The sequence below is a fragment of the Epinephelus fuscoguttatus genome, linkage group LG3, assembly GCF_011397635.1.
Source record: "Epinephelus fuscoguttatus linkage group LG3, E.fuscoguttatus.final_Chr_v1".
Classification (NCBI taxonomy): domain Eukaryota; kingdom Metazoa; phylum Chordata; class Actinopteri; order Perciformes; family Serranidae; genus Epinephelus; species Epinephelus fuscoguttatus.
Genome location: NC_064754.1, coordinates 14,722,266 through 14,745,251, shown reverse-complemented (window position 1 = coordinate 14,745,251; position 22,986 = coordinate 14,722,266). Strand labels below are relative to the sequence as shown.

The 22,986-nt window shown below is 42.3% G+C and overlaps 1 protein-coding gene across 13 annotated transcripts in view; it reads right to left on the bottom strand.

Annotated features, from left to right (window-relative positions):
• Positions 1 to 22,986, bottom strand: part of rims1b (regulating synaptic membrane exocytosis 1b) — a 95,380-nt gene that overhangs the window by 31,050 nt on the left and 41,344 nt on the right. For all 13 annotated transcript variants that reach the window (XM_049571782.1, XM_049571781.1, XM_049571769.1 and 10 more), the window contains 10 exons: positions 16,096 to 16,397; positions 14,028 to 14,926; positions 5,653 to 5,693; positions 5,307 to 5,417; positions 4,951 to 5,050; positions 3,342 to 3,465; positions 2,806 to 2,852; positions 1,923 to 2,038; positions 885 to 1,015; positions 506 to 677 (listed from right to left, as the gene is read on the bottom strand). In XM_049571782.1, coding sequence (XP_049427739.1) covers positions 506 to 677; positions 885 to 1,015; positions 1,923 to 2,038; positions 2,806 to 2,852; positions 3,342 to 3,465; positions 4,951 to 5,050; positions 5,307 to 5,417; positions 5,653 to 5,693; positions 14,028 to 14,926; positions 16,096 to 16,397 — 2,043 coding nt within the window. The remainder of the gene's footprint in view (positions 1 to 505; positions 678 to 884; positions 1,016 to 1,922; positions 2,039 to 2,805; positions 2,853 to 3,341; positions 3,466 to 4,950; positions 5,051 to 5,306; positions 5,418 to 5,652; positions 5,694 to 14,027; positions 14,927 to 16,095; positions 16,398 to 22,986) is intronic.

The window sequence follows — 22,986 nt, the reverse complement described above, 5'->3', positions numbered from 1 at the left end:
TTACCCTGTTGTTAACATTGGTTAAGTTTGGAAAAGATCCTGTTTTGGCTTAAAACCCTGGTTTGCGGGGGCCACAATAACAGCAGGGAGAGCAGCAATGTCTCACTAAAAGATCATACACTTTACTGGCCTAAAAAGTCTCTGGAAAAATAGCAGGAACTTCCTAAACTACAACCACATTTTTTCTTTGTAGGTCTCAAACAGTGGTCTGCATCTTGGCAGGCATTTCGCCCAGGTGAGACACCATCATTCATCCCCTCCACCTTCTGAAGTCAGCTCATATATTATGTCACTTCAGAATCACTGATGTAATACGTATAAGACATGCAAATGTAACTTATTTGTGGTTTATGGAAATGTACAGTGCTAACATTTTCTTCTGGCAACTGGGCTGAAATCTCCCACATGGTAGCTGTATTAAGAAAGACATGTAATCTAGAAGCAAAAGCTCTATCTTCAAATCATTATTATATTACATGGTAAATGGGTATCATGTCTGTCCCACCTCTCCCAGGAATTCACTCTCCTCCTCCTGGACTCTGGGCTGGTCCCATACTGTGATCTCCAGCATGCGCTCTCTGAAGTCCCGTCGGTGAACGTGGGAATATAAGAAGGTCTGGTTCCACTTGGGCTCAGCGCTCTTCTTCACTGTTTTAGTCCGTCGTTTACTCTTATCGCTGGAACAAAGGCGTGAACACACAGGATTTAGATTACAAGGGGTACGCTTGTGTCTGAACATGAACATATAATAGACAACTCTAAGGTGAAGCAGATCAATATTCCTTTGATTATGTTCCTTACTGCTGGCTTGAATCTCATTTGTCATGTATGTAATTACTGATGTACTGTACTTGTGATATGGAGCTACAATACAATAACCTTACCTCCTATCAGGCAAGAAGTACATCTTTACATAGGGGTTACGAGGTCGTCCGTCTGGTCGGGGTGGCAGGTCTATGGCTTGAAGGACGTTGACGATCAACTGATGGCCCACTTTGTCGTACCACAGCTTCACCTGAACAAATGTATGAAGACCACAGACTGTAAAAATAATGGACGCAGCTACCGTGACATCACCAATTCGATTGTGGACTCCTGTTTTAAAGCCTAAAGTTCAGCATTTAAGTCGTCACCATCGTGGTTATTTTTGAGCCATAAATTACCATATTTGGGCAAGAGGCTGGAGCTGTGGAGAAGTCTATCTGACAATAGATAGACAGCCTGTCACTCAAAGCAGCCCGCCCTTTATTCTACGTAGCTTTAAGCATTAATAAAATGCATACGGGTGAGTTACATAAAAATTCATGCCCCCTACAGTTGTCACAAAGGGAAAACTAGCAATAGATACCAAAAACAGTTTTGTTGTACCAGGCTGTAATCATGTTCATTTCTGCTGTAAAGTTGGGCATTTTAACATGGGGGTCTATGGGGACTGACTGGCTTCAGGAGCCAGCCTCAAGTGGCCATTCAAAGAACTGCTGTTTTTGGCACTTCTGTGTTGGCTTCATTTTACAGTCCCATTGGTTGCGGCTTAGATTCCATCCATATCTGTATTACAATACGGATACCCTGACCCAAGTTCAACAGGATCCGACAGGTCCGGCAGGGTTTGGATAAATATTTACAAATGATGTTCGGGTTGGGTCGTGTTCAGCCTAATGTCTGTGTTGGGCTGCTTCTTCTTCAGTGCTGGATTTGTTATTTACATGACAACGCATAGGCTATTTCAGGTGGTAAATATTCAGGCAAGTTAATGTTAGCTAGCTAAGGAGAAGTCAAACAAAATTTGTTGGCGTGTTGGGTCTGGGTTGGGCTCAGTTTTGGACAGAAATATGTGGCCCATGCTCATTCATCTGGCCAGTGCTGCATTCCGATCTTAATCCATTGACATGAACCATATACCACATCTTTCAGATACTCACAGAGAGCTGTCCAGGCAGTACCAGAGGAAGGTCTCGGAGGGTCCCGGGGCTGGTAGGGGACATCACTGATATCGAGGGACGATCCATCTTTTGTGACTCAAAGGAACTGGAGCCCGCTGTTGAAGAGAACAACAGTTGTTAAAATAAATCAAAGAGAAAAAAAGCACAATCAGCTACAAAATCTGTAATTAGAGCATACATTAAAATACAAAGGACCCCCTCCAGAATGCTGAGATGTCGTTATCACAACAGTTAACGCAAATTCAATCCGCATGAATTCTGTGCAACCTGCAATTTTGTCAAATCACCACAACTTTCCCGCAAATTTGAGGATTTAAAATGTCGTATAATTGCAGAGCTGCACACAGCATATAGATTCGCTCAACCTCTTGAGCTGCTCTTGCTTTCCCCCAGTTATCATGAGACTACTGCTGTGGGAGTGTGAACTACACACCTGAAATGTAGTCACACCCAGTGACAGGGCCAACTGTTAGCTAAGGTTACCCAACATTTATCATTTGGTTTAAAAGAGTGGAGCCGTTTCAGTGTCATTGTGAGATTGTTGGAACCGTTCAACGGCTCAGAGTTAGATGTTAGCTGCAGCTGTTGTGTTAGCTTGTGCTAACCAGGCAGAGAGAGCAGGACGAGAAGGCCTCACAGAGATGGTCCTTCAGCGTTGCATCAAACGGCAGCAACATCTGATCATCAGCAATCAGCTACTGCTGCCCCATCCCCTCCTACCATCACAAATAGACTGTAAAGCAATACTTACCTTTCCTGAAACGATTGGTAAAGAGAGTAGCTCTCTCAGAGCAACTTACGTAAGCAGGAAGAAATGGAAGTTACATACATAGCTAATAAAGCTGCACGTAAAAACACTTACTAGATTCTAGAGGAGGATGGGATGACTCTGGGATTCTTGGGATGTCTCTGTAAAAAGCAAAAAAGAGCAAGTCAACTCTTTAACTTTAAATGCACAGAATATACATCATGATACTTGTGATGTAAATACACACTTAAGTCAGAACTTAAGTTTTAGTTACATTCATTTTTTAAAAATGAATGAGTAAAAGACTCATGTCAACACACAGTTGCACGGTAGAAGAGGAGCGAGCAGTGAACCAGATACACATCAACATGTTGAACATGTTGGGTAGTAGAGGAGAAAAGGAGAGCTGGAAAAAGGGATCATTTTCTTGAATCTCAGGAGTTCAGGGAAGATATGAAGGGAAGGGGCTCCACCCATTGAATCAGCTCTACTTACTGATATGCTCTATACACTTTTCTCAAGAAGTTTTTGGACATAATTCGGTGTATGGAGCTTTGAGATAAAGGAAGGAGACATATCAAAGTGTCTGTCAAAACAATCGCTCAAGTACTTTCATGATAATTATCACACATTGATGATGTTAATCTTACCCTATAGGTCTTGAAACAACTATTTCCACTTGAGGTTCAGCCTTGGATTCAAGGATAATGTTGTACACTTCTTTCTTTGTTGCTCCGGGCAACGATTTCCCGTTCCACTGAAGCACCTCGTCACCTGGAACCAAGATGGCCGACATACACAATGATGATCCAGCCTGAGGCTCAGCTCACAGTACATCTGGCTAGAAAAAGCCAGTTACTAACAGACAATGGTATCTTAAAATCAAACTGAATTTATAAAGGTCCCATTTTATGCTGATTTTTAGTTGTATACTTGTATTTTGGGTTTCTAAAATTCTAGAAATCTGACTTTTTACAATATGGGACACTTTTGTTGTAGGACTGTAATGCCAATGCAGCTATTATGCATATTTTTTAGGGATGTCAAAATAATGCATTTATTTCAATTCATTAATCACAGAAAAAATAACACTTAAAATCAGAACTTAAAGAATTAATGTTGATTAATCGCATTCTGTGGTGGCCATTGACCCGGTGCGTCATTAAAGGCCACAGTACCTTTGTCACATGAGGCAGACAAGAAGACGCTGCTTGGCATCTTAAATGGAACATTAACATTTAATAAATGCCTAATGGAACTGTTCATAGGAGCACCGTTCTCTACAATTTCTGCAGTAAGGAATTTTTGTACTATCGGAGTACTTCAAGCCTGAAATATCACCTCAACACAAAATATTTAGCAGCAAACGCAGTGGTCTGAGCTAGCACAGCCTCTGATGCTAGTGCTAGCAGCCAGCGTTGTCAAGCCACGCTAGACCAGGCGTTCAGATGCAAACTGAGTAAGTCTGCCTGTGACTGACTAACAAACTCCCTTGCAAATTGATTCCCATGGACTGCAGACCACTTTCGGTGGTAGAGGACAGGGGACTAAAATTCAAAAGTTCAAAAGTTGTGGATGGTACCGACATAACTGTTCCATTTCATCCCATTTTACCATTACAGCTCTGTTGAGGTCAAACACACCAATCCTATACCAAAAGGTGTGTTGATTGGACAATAGAGAATCATCAATCGTGCTCGACAAGGACTCAATGCATAAACAACAAACTCGCTATTTTTACATAATTCCATCAATTACAACAGAGACTCTAAACATGAAAAAGTCGGTATGCAATCCAATTCTGTGGTCAATCAGTGAGTTGCAGACGTTCCTCTGCATCATCAGCAAAGAGGAAATACATCGAGAGCTGAATGGAGCGGTAACAGGGCTATTACTGTCTGGTAACAACCCTTCTTGGAAACGCTAATCAGATCTGGGGTTTAGATGCATGTCCATACAGGTTTTACGACACTGAAAGTGCTTGGTGGAAATGCAGCTCTGTAACTTCACCACTCCGTACATCATCACATGAGTTGAAACACAACACAAGGGAAACATAAGGGTGCTCAAATAACAAATAGGACTAAACAGTGGCTAACAAAGTTGGTCCACAGCTGGTATTTGAACTTTTGGTGTCCACGCCCACACAGATATACATTTTAAATTCAGCCTTACTGTGAAAATCAGCCTCTCAACTGAACTGTTATCAACCAAGTTTACATAAAATACAGTAGCTCCTGCATAGAAGCAATATAGCACCTGCTCGTAGGTGTCCCACAACATCTGCAAGGCTGCCTTTCTTGACTTTGGTGATAAAGGCCCCAAGTCTCCCTGTCTCTGTCATCTTCCCTCCTACCACCTGCACACAAAGAGGAGAAAGGGAACAGAGGTTCATGTTACCATTTTTATGTTTTCTGTGGAATTCAGTTTTTGCTCAACAGGCACCACTTTGCATATCTGTGTTGTGGAATAATCTTCACCTTTAAATGTTTGTTACCCAGTACACCACAGTGTCACAAGATTAAAAACATCACTATTTCTAGTTTGAACTAACTGAGGTTAAAACAAACACTAACAAAATATTCAGGTCTGAATCTAAGTGACCCGCTGCTTACTTTTAGGCCGAGGAGGGAGCCAGCCTCGCGGGGCATTGCCGACCTCTTGCTTAGCGTGATGCGTCCGATTAGGTGGTCACCCTCTTTGGATGGCTGCCATGTAACTGGATGCTACAGGAAAGAGTTTTGAGGCATTGTAAAGGAGGGTATGGAAGAATGTGGAGGAGAAATGAGAAGGAAATGGTTAATGTCCTCAGTTAATTACATGTACTTGTGTGTAACCTTTGATTTGTTTTTTTTTAATGCACTAAAGAATTGTGTGTCTCTTTGCATGTAAGTTACTGTAAGTATTCAGGGTGTAGGCAGCATTGATGCTCTGAATCTGTCATGTTTTGCTGAAACTTACATGCCACACTGTAGGATCTAGAGAATGACAGTCCCAGTCACCTGCAAAAGGAAAGATGACGTGGGTTACTTGGCCTCTCTTAGGAGAAATGCATCTTTTATGTGCGGTAAAAGTATATCGTACTCTACAGTTTTAGTTTCAGGTATAAAGACTTTGTCTTCCTGTCCTTCTTATACATCCTTCCCACCCGACACACAGGTCATTTTTCTAAACATAGTATGGGAATGCCCGAAGCTATACTTCTTTTGGCAAGAACCATGTATGAACCATCTCTGCCTTGACACATTTTCCAGTGGAGCACATCATCTCCAACTTGATCACATTTTGATGCTTGGGCAGAAACCCTTTTGCATTGTATCTTAACACAGAAGGGGTCAGCAGTTAGTTAAGTTAGTCAACTCACGTGACAAAGAGGCGGTCAGCAGTTAGGTTCAGACAGCAAGACTACTTGGTCAGGGTTAGCAGAAAAATCATGGTTGATGTTAGTCACATCAGCAGGCTTACATGACTAATGGGTGACTAACAGGTGACAAACGAATGACGTGACAAAATAATTAAACGCTGACTTGAGTTACACACAGGACATCAACACCATCATTATACCGACACTGCCCAAAATGCGTATTGTGATGCTCTGGGAGTGAGACCAAGCTGCACCTCCATAATAATCCATCAGTGCTGCCTGGTATTTCAGTCGTGAAGAAGCTTATAGCTCAATGTTGGATATTCGAGCAAATACTTTCTCAACTGTCTACTGGACATTATTTTTATCATCATTAAATTTTATGATAAATGCTGCTACTGTTGGTTAAAGTTGGTCTGCAAGACTGTGAAAAACTTCTTACTCGAAAAAAACAAAGTGTATAGATCCATCAATTTAGATGACAGACTTTCCGTTCATTCTTCCACTTCTGTATTTTGGCTGAAATGGACCACCAAATGAAATTACATATATATATATATATATGCAAACTGAAAAATTAAAGTCAAATACACACTTCACTGAAGCAATTCATTAAATGTATCAGCCCTGTCAGCAGAGGAAAATGTTGGCATTGTACGTTTCATACATATCATATCAACATTTCTAAAGAGACGTAGTATATGAGTTGGCTTTCTCACTGGGAGGTGAGGGGGATGTTGGATTGTGTGGTATCCACCATTCACCAGATGTCTGCCAGGCTGCAGAGCACTGTTCAAGACCAACAAACAACAAGAGTGGTCGTTTTTTAGCCACCCATTGCGGTGTTTCCAGTCAGGGTAGTGCCACAAAAAAACAGTTGTTTTTTACAGTGGCATCACTGCATTTCCAGCCGGGACTGTACCACCAGAACCGGATATTTTAAAACATGATCTTTTGCCATCCATAACGTACAAATGTAATATATTCATGATTTGCAGAAACATTTATTCTGATGATTAGGTTGAATGTATTTATAGAATTCTCTGAACAACCACCGCTCTACCCAGCTCGGTCCTGGCAAGGTGCTGGAAACATCAGTAAGTCCAAAATGGTACTGAAGATTTCTGCACTTGCATCTATGCAGTGCATCACATTATTGTTGAGCTTTCGGTCAATTTTTGGTCAACTGGACCGCCATCAGAGTATACATGAGGCAACAATGGACAGGCCTGCCTTACTTTCCTTGTGTGGAACATAACTCCTGAAATTGTTATGCTCTATTGGAAATTGCATGTTAAATAGAAGGAAACAGAATCACAAAAACACAAAAAGTTATATAATAATGGTACTGAGAAAAGCCAATGAAAGTGTCATTACAGAACCACAGCTACAAAAATTAATTCATAGTCAAACTGTGCGAGCCAGGAACAAAGCCACTAGTGACTGTTGGAGTATCCCAGCTCTTCTTAACACTGACAGATGGTCAGCTGAAGTAGAAGAACTAACTGGCCCAGTAACAGACCAGAGAAGCCTGCAAGATCTGTGGCCACTTCCCCACCACGGGAATAAAATAACAGCAAGATGACATCAGATGTGGATTTTAAAAGACTTTGAGGAACTTCAGTTTCAAGGTAAGAGAAATGTTTGAGCCTGGCACAGAGTGAGATGAATGATTCAATGGAAGTTTCTGGCAAAGGAGAGCTGGGAGGGGAGGGAGAGTAGAGGTTAAGCTTTATGGTAAAAACATGCAACACATAACGTGCTGTTTGTCAAAACATTTCTAGTTGTATTCACTGAGAAGCAAATGGAAAATGATTGCTCTGGAGATCAGAAAATAAGGAAAAACTCTGAGTAGACATGACTCCAGTGCTTCTAATCTGAAATCGGAAAGTCCACTGAGAATGCTTGAGAGGATAAATGCTGACGCCACAGTTTGAAGTGCTGAGTGGGGCTTTTTGGTTTTGGAGAATGAACACGCTGGGCAGATTACAAAATCTGGGCTGCTCTTCTAACTGATGCTACATCAAAGCATCAGCTCTTTGCAGGTATTAACGTAGTATTGTTCTTGATAAACAGTGTGTGTCTGTGTCTGTGCGTGTGTGTGTGTGTGTGTGTGTGTGTGTGTGTGTCAGAGCCTGTACTCCTCTTCTGCTCTGTCTGCTATTTTACCAATTGCAGCCACTACAATTATCAAGCTCAACAAAATCCCTCTGACATTATATGTAAAAAAAATCTCTCCATCACATGATCTTGAACTCCTGTCAAACTGCTTTACGCTCCCCTCCACAAGTTCTCATCAAACTATCTAAGTAACAGCATGGGCTAATTCAATGTCACTTTCTTTTAGTGCTATTTAACACAAGTTACAACTTCAGTCATGTTCATTTCAACCAGGTGTGGTAAGTTCAACCTAACCTTACATCCTTACACAAAGCCTACAGGCATTAGATTTAATAAAGGCACTGTGTGATTCGACTTTTACTGATGAAAAAACAAACACAATTTGACAGTCGGTGCCTAGATGTGACGCTTGGCTGTATTTTAGCTCTGGAGTAGCTCGACCCCAGACAATCTGCTGGCTCTATGTGACTCTAGCCAAACATTATTATAAGAATACTTTATTTGTATATCGTAGAAGCTGGTGTGAAATGGAACGGATCATGGGAGGTCAATGTCACAGGCACATTCTACTTCCGGGCCAAAAGATCTCAGACCAGTGTGTCAGAAAACGAATCGACATTAGGCATGAGAGTCCTGTGAGACGGATTACAAGCTTTTTCGAGGGGTTTTATTCGGTGTAGATCTTTAACACAATTCACCAAAAGAACAAAGCAGGCATGCCCTGTTGCACGTTCCAAACCTTCATCAAAAGTCGCTATTTTCATTTGTAGGTTTTTAGCTGAGTTGTTGTTTCCCGTAGCAAAGGGGATTTGAAAACGGTCAAAGGCATGTCGCTTAAGGGGAGGAGAATGTCGGCCAAAGTAGCCTGCCAACTGGCTCATAGCCACAGAAACAGTGTTGGGGAGTTGTTAACTACATGTAGTTTAATAATAGCCTGGTAAGACCATTCTGTTTCACTCTCTATATCAATCTGGCCCCGCTACCACCCTATTTAAAATATAAAAGGAACGCACACCAAGAATTATAATGAGGTGCTGATCACTGACAGTAGACTTGTTTATAGAAAACAAGTGTCCCGCACTCTGGCGCCATGTGCATTTCTTTTATTTTGATGATGTTGCGGCCTTTTGGTCTTTAGGATCAACAAACATGCTGTCACCCTGAACACTTTCCACAAATTAAAATGTAATCAGGGCTAATCAGGGATCCACACCATAGTTGACAATGTAAGCAGCCAATCACGGACTGAGTTAACAAGCGCTAATTTTAATGTTAGTAGAGTAAAAATGGCAGTAAGTGAAGTTATTGCAGAAACAGAGTCAATAACAACAGTTGAACAGGAACAGGAGTATGCGCTCCTGTAGTTTCTTGTGAGAAAAAGAAGTTTTTCGCTGTTCGTCTGACTGGATTTAGTAAAAGCTGGATTTACCAACTGGCTCCGTTGGTGATGAAGATGTTCCCTGGTGTTTTGTTACGCTGATTGGCTGAAGGACTTTGTCTGTCAGAGCTCTGTCCACCCACTGAAAGTGTTTGGGGTGGCAGCGAGTCCAGACTGATACAGAGAGCGAAACAGAATATTGAGCTCACATCATCAGGATGGTCTTACCAGGCTAATTCAATTACTAGTTTAACTACAATTTGAAGTAGTTGGATAACAGATCTATGTAGCCTTTGAAGTAATTAACTACTTTGGGTCATGTGGCTTATAACAGACTACATATTCAGAGCAATCTAATTATGTCTTTTTGCAAAACAATATGGCACAATGTTACATTTCCGTGGCCACAGCAGGTGTCATTTAATAACTTGCTACTTGACTAAAATTGCCTGTGAATTTTCCTGATTCCACCCCAGTAATTGCTCACTGCCCTCTCTTTAAAACACTGGACTCTAGTTCCTAATCAAACACACCTTAACACATCAACAACATGAGATTCCAGACTCAGATTGTGATCATTTCAGTGTAGTTGAGGTACTTTGTTGAAGTAGTTTTACTCTTTTGAGAGTAGTTCAGATAGAGTTTGGGAAATATGTAGTAGTTTGGTAAACTTTTGGTTTTAATATAGCTTTCCCAACACTGACAGTCTACATCCAGTGAGTCGGACCTCTTTGCACCCACCCACAAATGTTTCCCACCTAAAGATTACTAAGAGCATTGCTGATCATCCGGTGAGTTTGTATTTATGGCATTCTTCCTGTAATAGTTTATGAGCCCCTGAGTGACTAAAATGACCAAGTTTAGGCCAACCAAGATCATGTTTGATGGTGCTGGATCAAAGCTGCTTTTAGCAATAATACAGTAGAAACTAACATTACAAAAAAAATCAAAAGCATAAGTGCTAAATATCAGAATTTGGCATCAGAGTTAAAGAAATAGTTTTGTCTTCAACTTCACACTTACACTGATGCTCCACATTATGGAAAAGAGAGACAACATATGCTCCAAAAGTCAACAGTGACTCTCTTCTCACATCATAGCAACTGCTCTTTGCGCCAACACATACAGTACAGTACAACAAGTTCATGCTCGTCCTCTGGGCACTTTTGAAGTAATTCTGGTAAATGTAGGAATATCTCACACTCAAGAGTGGCTAAAGTGCACTGGGACGCAGTGTCATCCCAACAGCAGACTTCCCCTTCCATTTCCCCAGCACCATTATCACCTTGGTTTTCTTCTTTACACTAAGGAAGTAACCCAATTACATCAAATCACTCCCTGCATCCATTTGACTTCAAACCTGCTGTGTCATTAAAGCCTCCGTCTCCAAGATGCACTGGTACATCCGGTGGGATGCAATTTGTTGAGCAGAATGGGAAACTAAGAGGATTCTTGGAACATATACATAACTGTTTCTGCATGAAAATTACATAACAACATCCTCTTATACATTATGTCTGTTTTGTGTCAGAGCTTGTAATCCGAGCTGCGTGCACACATTGCCTCGATGGTTGTGCTGCACTCTATTCTACACCTACACCTCAACTTTACACCTGTTTACTCCTATTATAATTTCCTCATGATGATCACTGGCAGGAGTTGAGCCTTTAAGCTTTTTGAATGTTAACTTCTGAATCAGTGACTGTAATCCAGTAGAACGTGCAACCAGTCTATTCTGCTGTGTGTGAAATCTCATCTACCTGATTTATATCTTAAAACTAATAAAGCTTATGCTCACCTTTTAGAAAAGTGTTTAATCCTGCTCAGTCAGGCACAATTAACAATGCCAGGTGGCCAAAAACACGACTCCAAATGATTGCTGATGCTGTTGTACAGTAACTGTAAGAGGACAGTCTGCTAATACTTTTACAATATCAACTTGAAAGGTGATCATATGTCAGTGCCCAAGTCTCCATCTAAATTGAGCTCACATTTTAGACAAATTTCCAGAAAATTCCTTCCACTACTGTTATGCAAACATTAGGAGTCGGGTGCATAGAAACAAACAATCAGCGGGTATTAATTCTCTAGTCTCGTGCCAATAAACCACTGAAGAAGAGGGCATATTGAGATTAAAGGGGCAGTTCACGCCCAAATCAAAAATACAAATTTGTTCATTTTACCTGTAGTGCTATTTATCCATCTAGATTGTTTTCTTGTGAGTTGCAAGTGTTGGAGATATCGGCCATAGAGATGCCTTCCCTCCAATATAATGGAACTAGATGGCACTCAGCTTGTGGTGCTCAAAGTGCCCACTCAACAGCAAAGTCTTTTTCTACCCATAGATAATCCATAGACATTATTGAGAGCAATTTCATGTAGGACAGGAGGAAAAGTGCATCTACTCCTGAACGAGGGGCTCTTGAGGGCGTGAGATGTTGCCTAAATATTAACAATGTCCTCCTCGCTCAACCTGGAATGTCAGCTAGCTCAGTGGTGCTAGGTGAGCTAGTAGTATATAGATGCATGCTTCCTTCTACGCAGCGATGCCGTTGGTGGGTTTTGAAGGAAAAAAAAGCTCCTACATGAATAGCTCCTCCTGCTCACAACAAGTTCTCTGGATTATCTTGAGTAGATGGGTCATGGTTTCTGGAAAGAGACATTGCTGTTGAGTTTTTAAAATGTATTTTTTGGCACTTTTAGCATCACAAGTGTCTGCCATCTATTGTTTCTTTATATTTGAGAGAATGCAGACATCTCTTCGGCCAATATCTCCAGCACCAGAACAATCTAGACTGCTAAATAGCACTTCAGGTAAGAGGAAGAATATGTATTTTTGATTTTAGGGGGAACTGTCCCTTAAAGTGCCAGTCAAACTGATGAAATAGTTGTGGTAAAATGTGATGTGTTATTAATTGGAGGAGGGTTGCAGTCGACAAAGATGCCAGTGTTTTAATTTTGAGGCGTTTACACTTTATTAATGACGCATTTTAAATGCAGGCACATACCATGAGGCTGTTCATCACATCTCATAAACCCCGCAGTACCATCCAGACCATCACCTGACACCAAAGCCTCTCTTGCCAAGACTGTTACGTCTAGACTTAATCATGTAATCAGATGACACCAGCCCCAACGCGACCACATTCCCTCAAATACCATTTCTTCTAAAAACAGAAAAAGAAGCCTTGATCCTGTGTCACCATTTCACTTAACCTAATGCATCTATGTAGGGAAACATACTGCACATTATCCAGCGAAACTTGCTTCATGCCACAGATGAGAGGAGACATCCTGTTTTGAGGCCCAGCTAGCTAAAGAGTGTTTAAAACAGCTAATAATCCCCATCCACACCATCTACCCATTACCAGTCCCTGAGTTATAGTAATCTGGATTAAAACATCTGGAACAGGCCCCTTCTGTGACCAGTGATAGAGATAAGCTGATAGAGCACAGCTAACTCTACCTACTGCCTCTTGAACTTAGACGCTCTCCCGTGGCTCATAGCACGGCCTAGCATCGCTTCTCTAACAGCGGCGAGCCGCAAAGCACATAGGTATCGAGAAGCCAGCGGTTTCCATGCAGCATGCAATCACAGCCGGGCTCGATTTTAGCTGGTGGTCCATGGTTGGCTGGTGCAGCTGGCTGTTTGCGAAGCATTACATAGCATGCGAGCCACTGACCTAATTCCACAAATCTGCTGGCCTAAATCACAGGGACTCTCCAAATAAATGAGAGCTGTCCTGGGAGCAGCAGGGTTTAGCCACAGCACAGAGGTGTAGATGACACACAGGGATCGTAATTCACTGTATGCTGGGTGGGTGCTTCATCCTATCACTTATCGTATAGTTTTACAGTCCGAAATTAGAATGTGCTGGTATTAGAATAATCTTCGGAGTCAAAATATCTCTCTGCTTTTTTTGCACATTATCCTATTTCTACTACAAGGCTATTTTAGTGTTGGGGCTAGGGAGCTATCGTCATTAAGTGTGGGAAGAAGGAAAATATTACAGTGCATCTGATCATTTGTCCAATCATTCAGTCAGGATCTTTCTGTCTCTCGGAGTATTAGCTGCACATCAATTAGCAGCTACAATTAGCCATCAAACCTGTGACTCTAATCCTGCCCACACTACAGTGAGTATACAGTAGGTGGTAGAGGCAAAGTCTGAAAGCACTCTCAACGATGATGAGAATACCACAAATGCAGAAATAAAAGTTGGAAAATAAGGTTGGTTCTTATTCAGGTAGACAAAATAAGGATCATGTGTGCAGATTAAGGGTGAGCATGTGAGCTAGGTGAGAGCTGCAGCAGCTCATTAACAAGTTTAAGTAAGTTGGAAAATAGAGACTTTAAAAGTAGCTTCAACAAATATTTATAAGGAGGGAATGGATGATGGCAAACAGTGCAAGGTAAGTGTGGCTAGATTTAGCTCAGTAAGCTAGTGGACTGAGCACATCTGTCTGACTGACCTTTCTCGCTGACGCTTTCCATGTCCACGTCCTCACAGCTGGTGTACTCGGGCGTGGAGCCGCCTTCCTCCTCTGAGCTGCTGATGGACATCTGCCTCTTGTTGACGCCGCGCTTGCTCTTGTATGACCGTGGAGGGGGCGGCCGCAAAGACTCCGACTGGTCCGAGCTCTGAGAGTCCTTCCTCAGCAGGTTATCCCCACCCTTGTCCCTTGGTGTCCGTGTTGTACCAAGCTCGAGGCGGCCTTTGTTTGGGCCCCAGTCTGGAGGCACCGGTCCCCCAGGTTGGGGTCCCGATCTCACTCCACCTCCTGCAGGTGGAGCTCCCCCTCCACCCCCCACGGTCCTATCCACAGAGTAGGCTCGGTGGTTCTCCAAGAGGGCCTTGTGATCTCCCTCACCACCTCCACCCCTCCTGGCCAGACGGTTTTCAGGCACCTCCCCTCCACTTCCACTACCCCCTCCTTCAGGCCCCAGTCCGACCTCGTTGATAGCCAGATCACTGTGTCGTCGTTCGTGGCGGACCTTGGACACCTTAGCATGCATACGCATCTCCTGCTCCTCCTTCTGCGGTTTTACCGGGTATCGTGCCAGGTTGGGATCACTACGATAACGATTCTGGAACTCCTCCTCGCGGCGCTGGCGCTCTCTCTGCTCCTCATCCTCTGGGCGTCTCCGGTGTGTTTCTGGACGACCCAAGTTCCCCTCCCCATCCTCGTAGTCCTGAGAATGGATCTTCTCCAGCCTCCGTCCGTCTCCTAAGCGTCTCTCACCTCTGTCCCCAGGAACCACTCGCTCATCCAGTGATGACTGAGATGGCAACTTCCCACCAGGTCTACGGCCACTACCACGCCCCATTCCTCCTTTACCATTTTGTTCATGGAGGGAAACTGGCCTTTTCCTGTATGACAAGAGAGTTCATTATACCAGTGTGTAATATAGTCTATAAACATAGCTGTAAACATTAACCAATCAATCAATCAATCAATCAATTTTATTTATAAAGCCCAATATCACAAATCACAATTTGCCTCACAGGGCTTTACAGCATACAACATCCCTCTGTCCTTAGGACCCTCACAGTGGATAAGGAAAAACTCCCCAAAAAAACCCTTTAACGGGGGAAAAAAACCCTAACCTGATCTCATTCACAACTCGTCAGATACTAATGTTTGGTCAGAGGCCCTTGGTGTCAGACATCAGTGCACAGAGGCATTCTTTAGTGGTGTTATGAGTTCCAGTGGGGCGGCTGCATTTTTGACACCCAAAGCAACTACTGTATTATAAAGAGCGAGAATGTCTGCACAAGGAGGGTTGGAATGAAGGTGGATTGGTCAAACAAACACTGGACTTTCATCCAGGCGCCTGCTGGTTGTGTCCTGTGTGAAACCAAAAGTCAGTTGTGCTATTTTAATGACAGCGTAATGTGCTAGTATGTGTAGAATACTCTGCAAGTGATGTGTGTTAGAGGACATATGATGATTTTTTCTTAACCTGACCAAGTACTTACCTACACTTTAAGTTAATTTTGAAAAGACTTATATACAACGAGTATTAATTAACACACCTTCCCTGAATCTCCCAAACTGATGCAGGAGGGGTACCTGGCGAGTCATATTTTGGCGTGTAGGGCCACTGACCAAGCATCACTTTGATTAGTTTGGATTGAAAATGTGTTATACACCCAGATGCATCATTTGTTTGAAGAACATCCCTTTCTATATTTGCAAAACCTCCGTCACATTTACACAAACAGATTAAAACTTCTACTAACAGCGACTCTTACCTTACTCACCCACTTGATGAAAACAAAGGGATTGAATCAAAGACCTCTCAAGACTAAAAACTGTGACCCAGCTGCTCCACTGGGTAAGCTAGAACAGACACAGATCTATTCTTTTTTTTACCCAAGGGATTAAAAAAACAACAGGAGCTTTAGCCAACAAGCAGGCCTGGCTTTCTGGGTTTTAAAAAAATATGGTTCCCATTCTCCTATTCCCATCATGTCAATGAAAAATGTACAGGTGAATCACAGAGGCTGTGTTCAATGTGTGTATGTTAATGCCTTACTTTTCTCTAGGTGGTTCACTTTGGGAGCGGGAGCCGGGCATGGTGTCAGCACCCTTGGCAGAAGTGACACCAGTGGGCGGCTGCGTCCCGTCCGGTGGCCCTGCGTTGGTGTTGGTGCCGGAGGGTGGGGCTTGGGACCTGGAGCGGAGTAGCTTCCTGTCCCGTTGGGCCTCACCTCCAGTGGCTGGGTTGTTCACAGAGGTGCCCAGGCTCCCAGGCCGCACCCCTGACCCCGAAAACCATTCTCCTGATTTGGTAAGAATCTCCTGCTGTTTACGGCACAGGTTGCATACCCACATTACCTACAGGGGTTGAAAGAACAGAAGTGTTTACAAACTGGGTTCAGAAGCATTTAGGAAGAACATTAAAGATACGCTATGCAGGATTTTCCTAAAAACTGTATAGACTCATGACCTTAGACTTATGACCTATTAGATGTGTGTGGTGGTACATTTATAGGTGTGTAGCCACCACAGTGCACAGGTGAGATTGGGGCTTTATAAAAAGGTGGCAACCAGGTGCCAGATCTTTAAGCAGCAAGAATCCAAGAGACACAGCACAGAAAAATACATAGATATATAAAGGTGAAACACTGGGGTTGGCTTTAACTTTCACTGGCAAGCTGGTTACAAACAGCAACAAAAATCCTGCATGGTATACCTTTAAATAAATGGAATACCTAACAGGTAGTGGTTAGGCATGCCTGTGACACAAAAATCTACACAAATTACAAATAACACACCACAAATAAATTTTATTGAACAAAAAGCCCAGCAACAAACAACTGCAGCATTATTGGCTCTATGGGCGCAGACAGTTCTCCTAGACTTTAAAAAAAAATCCTGTGTCTACAACTTTCACAAACACCTTTTATAGCATCTTTCAGCTCACACAAACAGCACTTAGCCATCTTTACAAAGAAAAAGGTATTCCCCCACAAGCTTTCCCCTCCTTCCTTTGCTACAGCTAATCAAATATTAGAGAGCACTCAGACATGACACACTGTGCTGTTTCAACAGATCCATTATCTGTGAGCACAGCTTGGTGGAGGCTATGGTACCTTCTGAACTGCTATTTGAAAAATAAACTACAGAACTCCTTTAAGAGGTCAAGTTTCACCTGCCCTGTGGTCCCATTGCTGTGAATATTATGCGTCTTATTGCACTGTAACCATTAATAAGATGTATTATTTTCTAGATTGATCCGTTATGCTCGTGTTGGGGATATAATAAGACAGACTTTAGAGGGCTACAAAGGAGACTGTAGTGGAAGAAGAAAAAGGGAAAGTCTGAATGATATTGTACTGTATACTTATTGTTTTCATCTAAAAGGAGAAAAAATGAAGCAATGCTAGTCAGAGCATCGTCTTTGGACATGAAGGCAATGATTTGCTATTATTCAGACTCTAAAATTCTATGTAATGCATCATCACAAAGATGTACAGTAACCATGATAACATTTGATCCTTCATCCTTTAAATCAAACCCCACAGATAACATTGAATACTCACATGTAGCCATGGCTACTGAATGTCACCTCACTTCGACAACACAAAAACAGGATTTATCTCCCTCCGTATTTATAATCCCGCCGGTTTATTCTTTAAAGAATAAATCCAAAGCGAAGAGGAAACACAGTTGTCGCTGGTATTCCACTGCAGAACCTTGGCACAGGTTAAAAAACAAACACCCTCTGGGATCTCCGGAAACCCTAAAATGTTACTCCTTGATGGCCATGGGGATGGACTGTTAGCAGTCAGTTTAGCAGTTAGCAGTTAGCCTTCAGCGCGCCAAAGCACATTCATCATGGCCTGATTGAATCCTAGTTGGCGCATGTCCAGACTAATCTAAAATAAATCAGCTGCCCGCACGGCCCACAGCTGTCGGGCAGCCGCCCAGCCACACACTACAGTCGCTTTCTCTCTCTCTGTCTTTCCCCATCTCTTTACCTCAGCTGAGGGGCCACAGATTAGCAGTGGCCAGTAATCCTTTCAGCCCCTCACCATTATTCAACTCATCATCAGATGACAACAACGGCTCACAATTCACAACTTGTAACCTACAGTGTAGCTCCCCCCTACTCCATCAACCCCCTCGGGCAGAAATACACAGGTTAGAGATTAAGCCCAGATGCACCAACCCCCTGCCCTCTTTCCCTGTGCATGATGGGATATAAGCTACTTTATGTACAGTGCAATGCACAGAAACACAAATGACACCCCTGAAACAGTCAAATCAGTTTCTACTTCTAAATACCTTTAAACTGCCAAAGACATTTTTAACCATTGGGTTAAAACTATTGGACTCTGCTGCCAATATGGAACATTTTTCGGTGCCTTGAGTTGACAAGTTTTAACATGTTTTTCTACAAAACCCTTTTTTTTAACATTTCATCCAAACTTTTGATATTTGTAAGTTTTGTTGGGTTTATGGACACATTTCAGAGTTGTAAATGGACTTGCATTTGTATAGTGCCTTTATAGTCTTCCGACCACTCAAAGCTCTTTTATACTCTTTTACACCCATTCACACACATTCATACACTGGTGGCCAAGGCTACCACACAAGGTGCCACCTGTGCACTCAGTTACCTTAACATTCCCACGGTGATGGCACAGCCATTGGAAAAATTTTGGGTTCAGTACTTTGCCTGAGGATTAGGGGAAGGGTTGAGCCAAATAGTCGATTTAAATGAGCATCCAGTACAGATAATGTACTTTATACCAATATGAGTACTATAGGAGTAAAGTGTCTCAGTATCTGTAGTTGTGACAAAGGAAAATCCTAATTTGGATAACTGTGTTTAATCTCTTACTCTTTTGATCAAACATATCCTGAAGCTTGATTCTGAGATTGTTCTGTAAATACTTTGTATGATAAATTATAAATATAGCAAATTCTGATCAAACCATATCCATATCAGGCTTAAAATTCTGATTAGGCCACACCCACTCCTGATTCAAACTCCATCTAATTCCGGTCCAATCATCACCCATTCGAAGTACAGACACAAGTACAGATAATTTAGTTGGTTAAACAGATACAGACACAGAAAATGGTGTACTTGCTTATCCTTACTGAGGATAGTGAGGACATGCAGATATACAGTACAGGCCAAAAGTTTGGACACACCTTCTCATTCAATGCGTTTTCTTTATTTTCATGACTATTTACATTGTAGATTCTCACTGAAGGCATCAAAACTATGAATGAACAAATGTGGAGTTATGTACTTAACAAAAAAAGGTGAAATAACTGAAAACATGTTTTATATTCTAGTTTCTTCAAAATAGCCACCCTTTGCTCTGATTACTGCTTTGCACACTCTTGGCATTCTCTCCATGAGCTTCAAGAGGTAGTCACCTGAAATGGTTTCCACTTCACAGGTGTGCCTTATCAGGGTTAATTAGTGGAATTTCTTGCTTTATCAATGGGGTTGGGACCATCAGTTGTGTTGTGCAGAAGTCAGGTTAATACACAGCCGACAGCCCTATTGGACAACTGTTAAAATTCATATTATGGCAAGAACCAATCAGCTAACTAAAGAAAAACGAGTGGCCATCATTACTTTAAGAAATGAAGGTCAGTCAGTCCGGAAAATTGCAAAAACTTTAAATGTGTCCCCAAGTGGAGTCGCAAAAACCATCAAGCGCTACAACGAAACTGGCACACATGAGGACCGACCCAGGAAAGGAAGACCAAGAGTCACCTCTGCTTCTGAGGATAAGCTCATCCGAGTCACCAGCCTCAGAAATCGCAAGTTAACAGCAGCTCAGATCAGAGACCAGATGAATGCCACACAGAGTTCTAGCAGCAGACCCATCTCTAGAACAACTGTTCTGTGCGGAGACTGCGCGAATCAGGCCTTCATGGTCAAATAGCTGCTAGGAAAACACTGCTAAGGAGAGGCAACAAGCAGAAGAGATTTGTTTGGGCCAAGAAACACAAGGAATGGACATTAGACCAGTGGAAATCTGTGCTTTGGTCTGATGAGTCCAAATTTGAGATCTTTGGTTCCAACCGCCATGTCTTTGTGAGACGCAGAAAAGGTGAACGGATGGATTCCACATGCCTGGTTCCCACTGTGAAGCATGGAGGAGGAGGTGTGATGGTGTGGGGGTGTTTTGCTGGTGACACTGTTGGGGATTTATTCAAAATTGAAGGCACACTGAACCAGCATGGCTACCACAGCATCCTGCAGCGACATGCCATCCCATCCGGTTTGCGTTTAGTTGGACAATCATTTATTTTTCAACAGGACAATGACCCCAAACACACCTCCAGGCTGTGTAAGGGCTATTTGACCAAGAAGGAGAGTGATGGAGTGCTGCGGCAGATGACCTGGCCTCCACAGTCACCGGACCTGAACCCAATCGAGATGGTTTGGGGTGAGCTGGACCGCAGAGTGAAGGCAAAGGGGCCAACAAGTGCTAAACACCTCTGGGAACTCCTTCAAGACTGTTGGAAAACCATTTCAGGTGACTACCTCTTGAAGCTCATGGAGAGAATGCCAAGAGTGTGCAAAGCAGTAATCAGAGCAAAGGGTGGCTATTTTGAAGAAACTAGAATATAAAACATGTTTTCAGTTATTTCACCTTTTTTTGTTAAGTACATAACTCCACATTTGTTCATTCATAGTTTTGATGCCTTCAGTGAGAATCTACAATGTAAATAGTCATGAAAATAAAGAAAACGCATTGAATGAGAAGGTGTGTCCAAACTTTTGGCCTGTACTGTACGTTCTGGGGCAGACATAGATTGAACCTTCAATCTTCCTATTAGTGGAAGACCTGGTCTACCTCCTGCCACAGCCACCCCATTTCAGATGGCACACTGGCAGTATTAAACAGGGCTGGTATCAAACCTTAGAACAACACTAGCTGAAATGTGTCTGTAGAACCAACTATTAAAAACGTAAGTACCAAAAGTTTAACGTCTAGACAGATAATTAGATCCTGATTTTAACATTTAGCAAATTTAAGACTTTTTGTTCACTTAAGTTCTTGTACAGCTGCATGTGTTTAGACAACATCTAACATTTGAGAGCTTGGCTACATTTTCAAGTGTCAAAAAACAAATAATCACACAAAGACCCCACGCTTAGTAGCCTAGATGCTAGAAGAAAATGTTAGCATTATACATTTTGGCAAACCAGGGTTCCATTATATTGGTATGTTTCATATGTATCTCATCAATGTTTCTAAAGTGATGTATGACAGTGGTTCCCAACTGGTGGGTTGTCATCCAGTAAATTTTTAAGTATAGTGAACAACCAACATAGAGGTTTTATTTTGAAGGGCTGTTTCTCGCTGTAGAGTGAGATAGCTTGAGAGAGACAGCAAACTAGCTCGACGACATGGCCAAATGCAAGTATGACACTGAATATATTATACCATGTGGACCTTGAACTGATGACTAAAGAGAAATCTGGACCCTGTGGCTGGACCAGTTGGAAACCACTGACAGTGGAGGTGGAGAGAATAGTGGATGCTGTTACAACTAGGCGAGATACCTGCCAAGCTGGAAGGTCACTGTTCAAGACCAACAACCAACAAAACCAGATGTTTTTAGTGAGTCATCACTGTGTATGCAATGATTTTTAGCCAATAAACGTGGGTGTTTTCTAGCAACCCATTGCTCTTTTTCCTGCGGGCATAGTGCCACAAAAAGCAGTTGTTTTTAAGCATGAACATGATCTTTTCCGAAACATAACCAAGTGGTTTTTGTGCCTATACATAACCACACATTAACTACAGCATTGTTGATTTGTAAAATTTCAATATATCTGCTACAGGGGAAATTTCATTTCCTCTCAGGGATTAATAAACTACATCTTCTTCTTCTTCTTCTTCTTCTTCTTCTTCTTCTTCATGATAATAACAATCTACTAATGTAATCTATCCATGGTTTGCAGAAATGCACAATGCCAACATCTTTTCTGGTGAGTGGGTTGTAATTGAACAATCCTGGAACTTGACTTCTTTTTCAAATCAAAAAGGGGCTTTTTAGAAAAAAATAAGTTATGTAACTTCAAGTAAAATATCATTTTGGTATGGGTACAGAAACTCAAGCCCTGGTATTGAGGTTCAGTCGGCACCTGGATGGCCTGTGAGCATCTATAGGTTGCTTTGCTGGTTGCTGCCAACAGAAAGAAGGAAATGCTCTAATCCACAAACGTAATCCTTGAATGAGAGCATCATATAGCACAAGGCGCATCATGGGACGACTGTTCATGGCCCAGTGTGTTCTCAAACCAAAGAGAGACATTACAAACACATCTCATTTTCTAATGGCACGCCTCTATGTGTTTGTTATGTGCTTTAAAGCCTACACTGCAGATGGGGGGAGGGTAGTAAACAATAAAGAAGTTATAGAACACACACACACACACACACACACACACACACACACACACACACACACACACAGGATATAATACATATAATCCTTCAGCCTGAGAGATATTGTAGGGGGAATTAATCGTGTGTGACTGTGTGTGGGGGAATTTATATAAATAAGATACAAAAGCTCCAACCTATAGTGTGCATGTGACACATGTGTTTGCAGCAGTGCTTGCTGCTGGACCAACCGGAGCGTGATGTCAGACCCTCAGCTTAGCCGACCAATCAACTCCCTCGGTCCAGAGGCAGCCCACTCTGGTGTCACCTCAAGTTCATCTCTTCACTGCACGCTGTGGAGCGCGATGTGCTGCGAGAATGTGTCTGTGTGTGCAGATATGTGTACAGTATGTATATGTAGGACATTTCTGAAACCTTCTTGCCTGGAAGAGTGTGGCGTGGGTGACTGCCTGTAGGCGAAATGTGTGTGTGTGTGTGTGTGTGTGTGTGTGTGTGTGTGTGTGTGTGTGTGTGTGGAGAATAAGCAGTGCCAT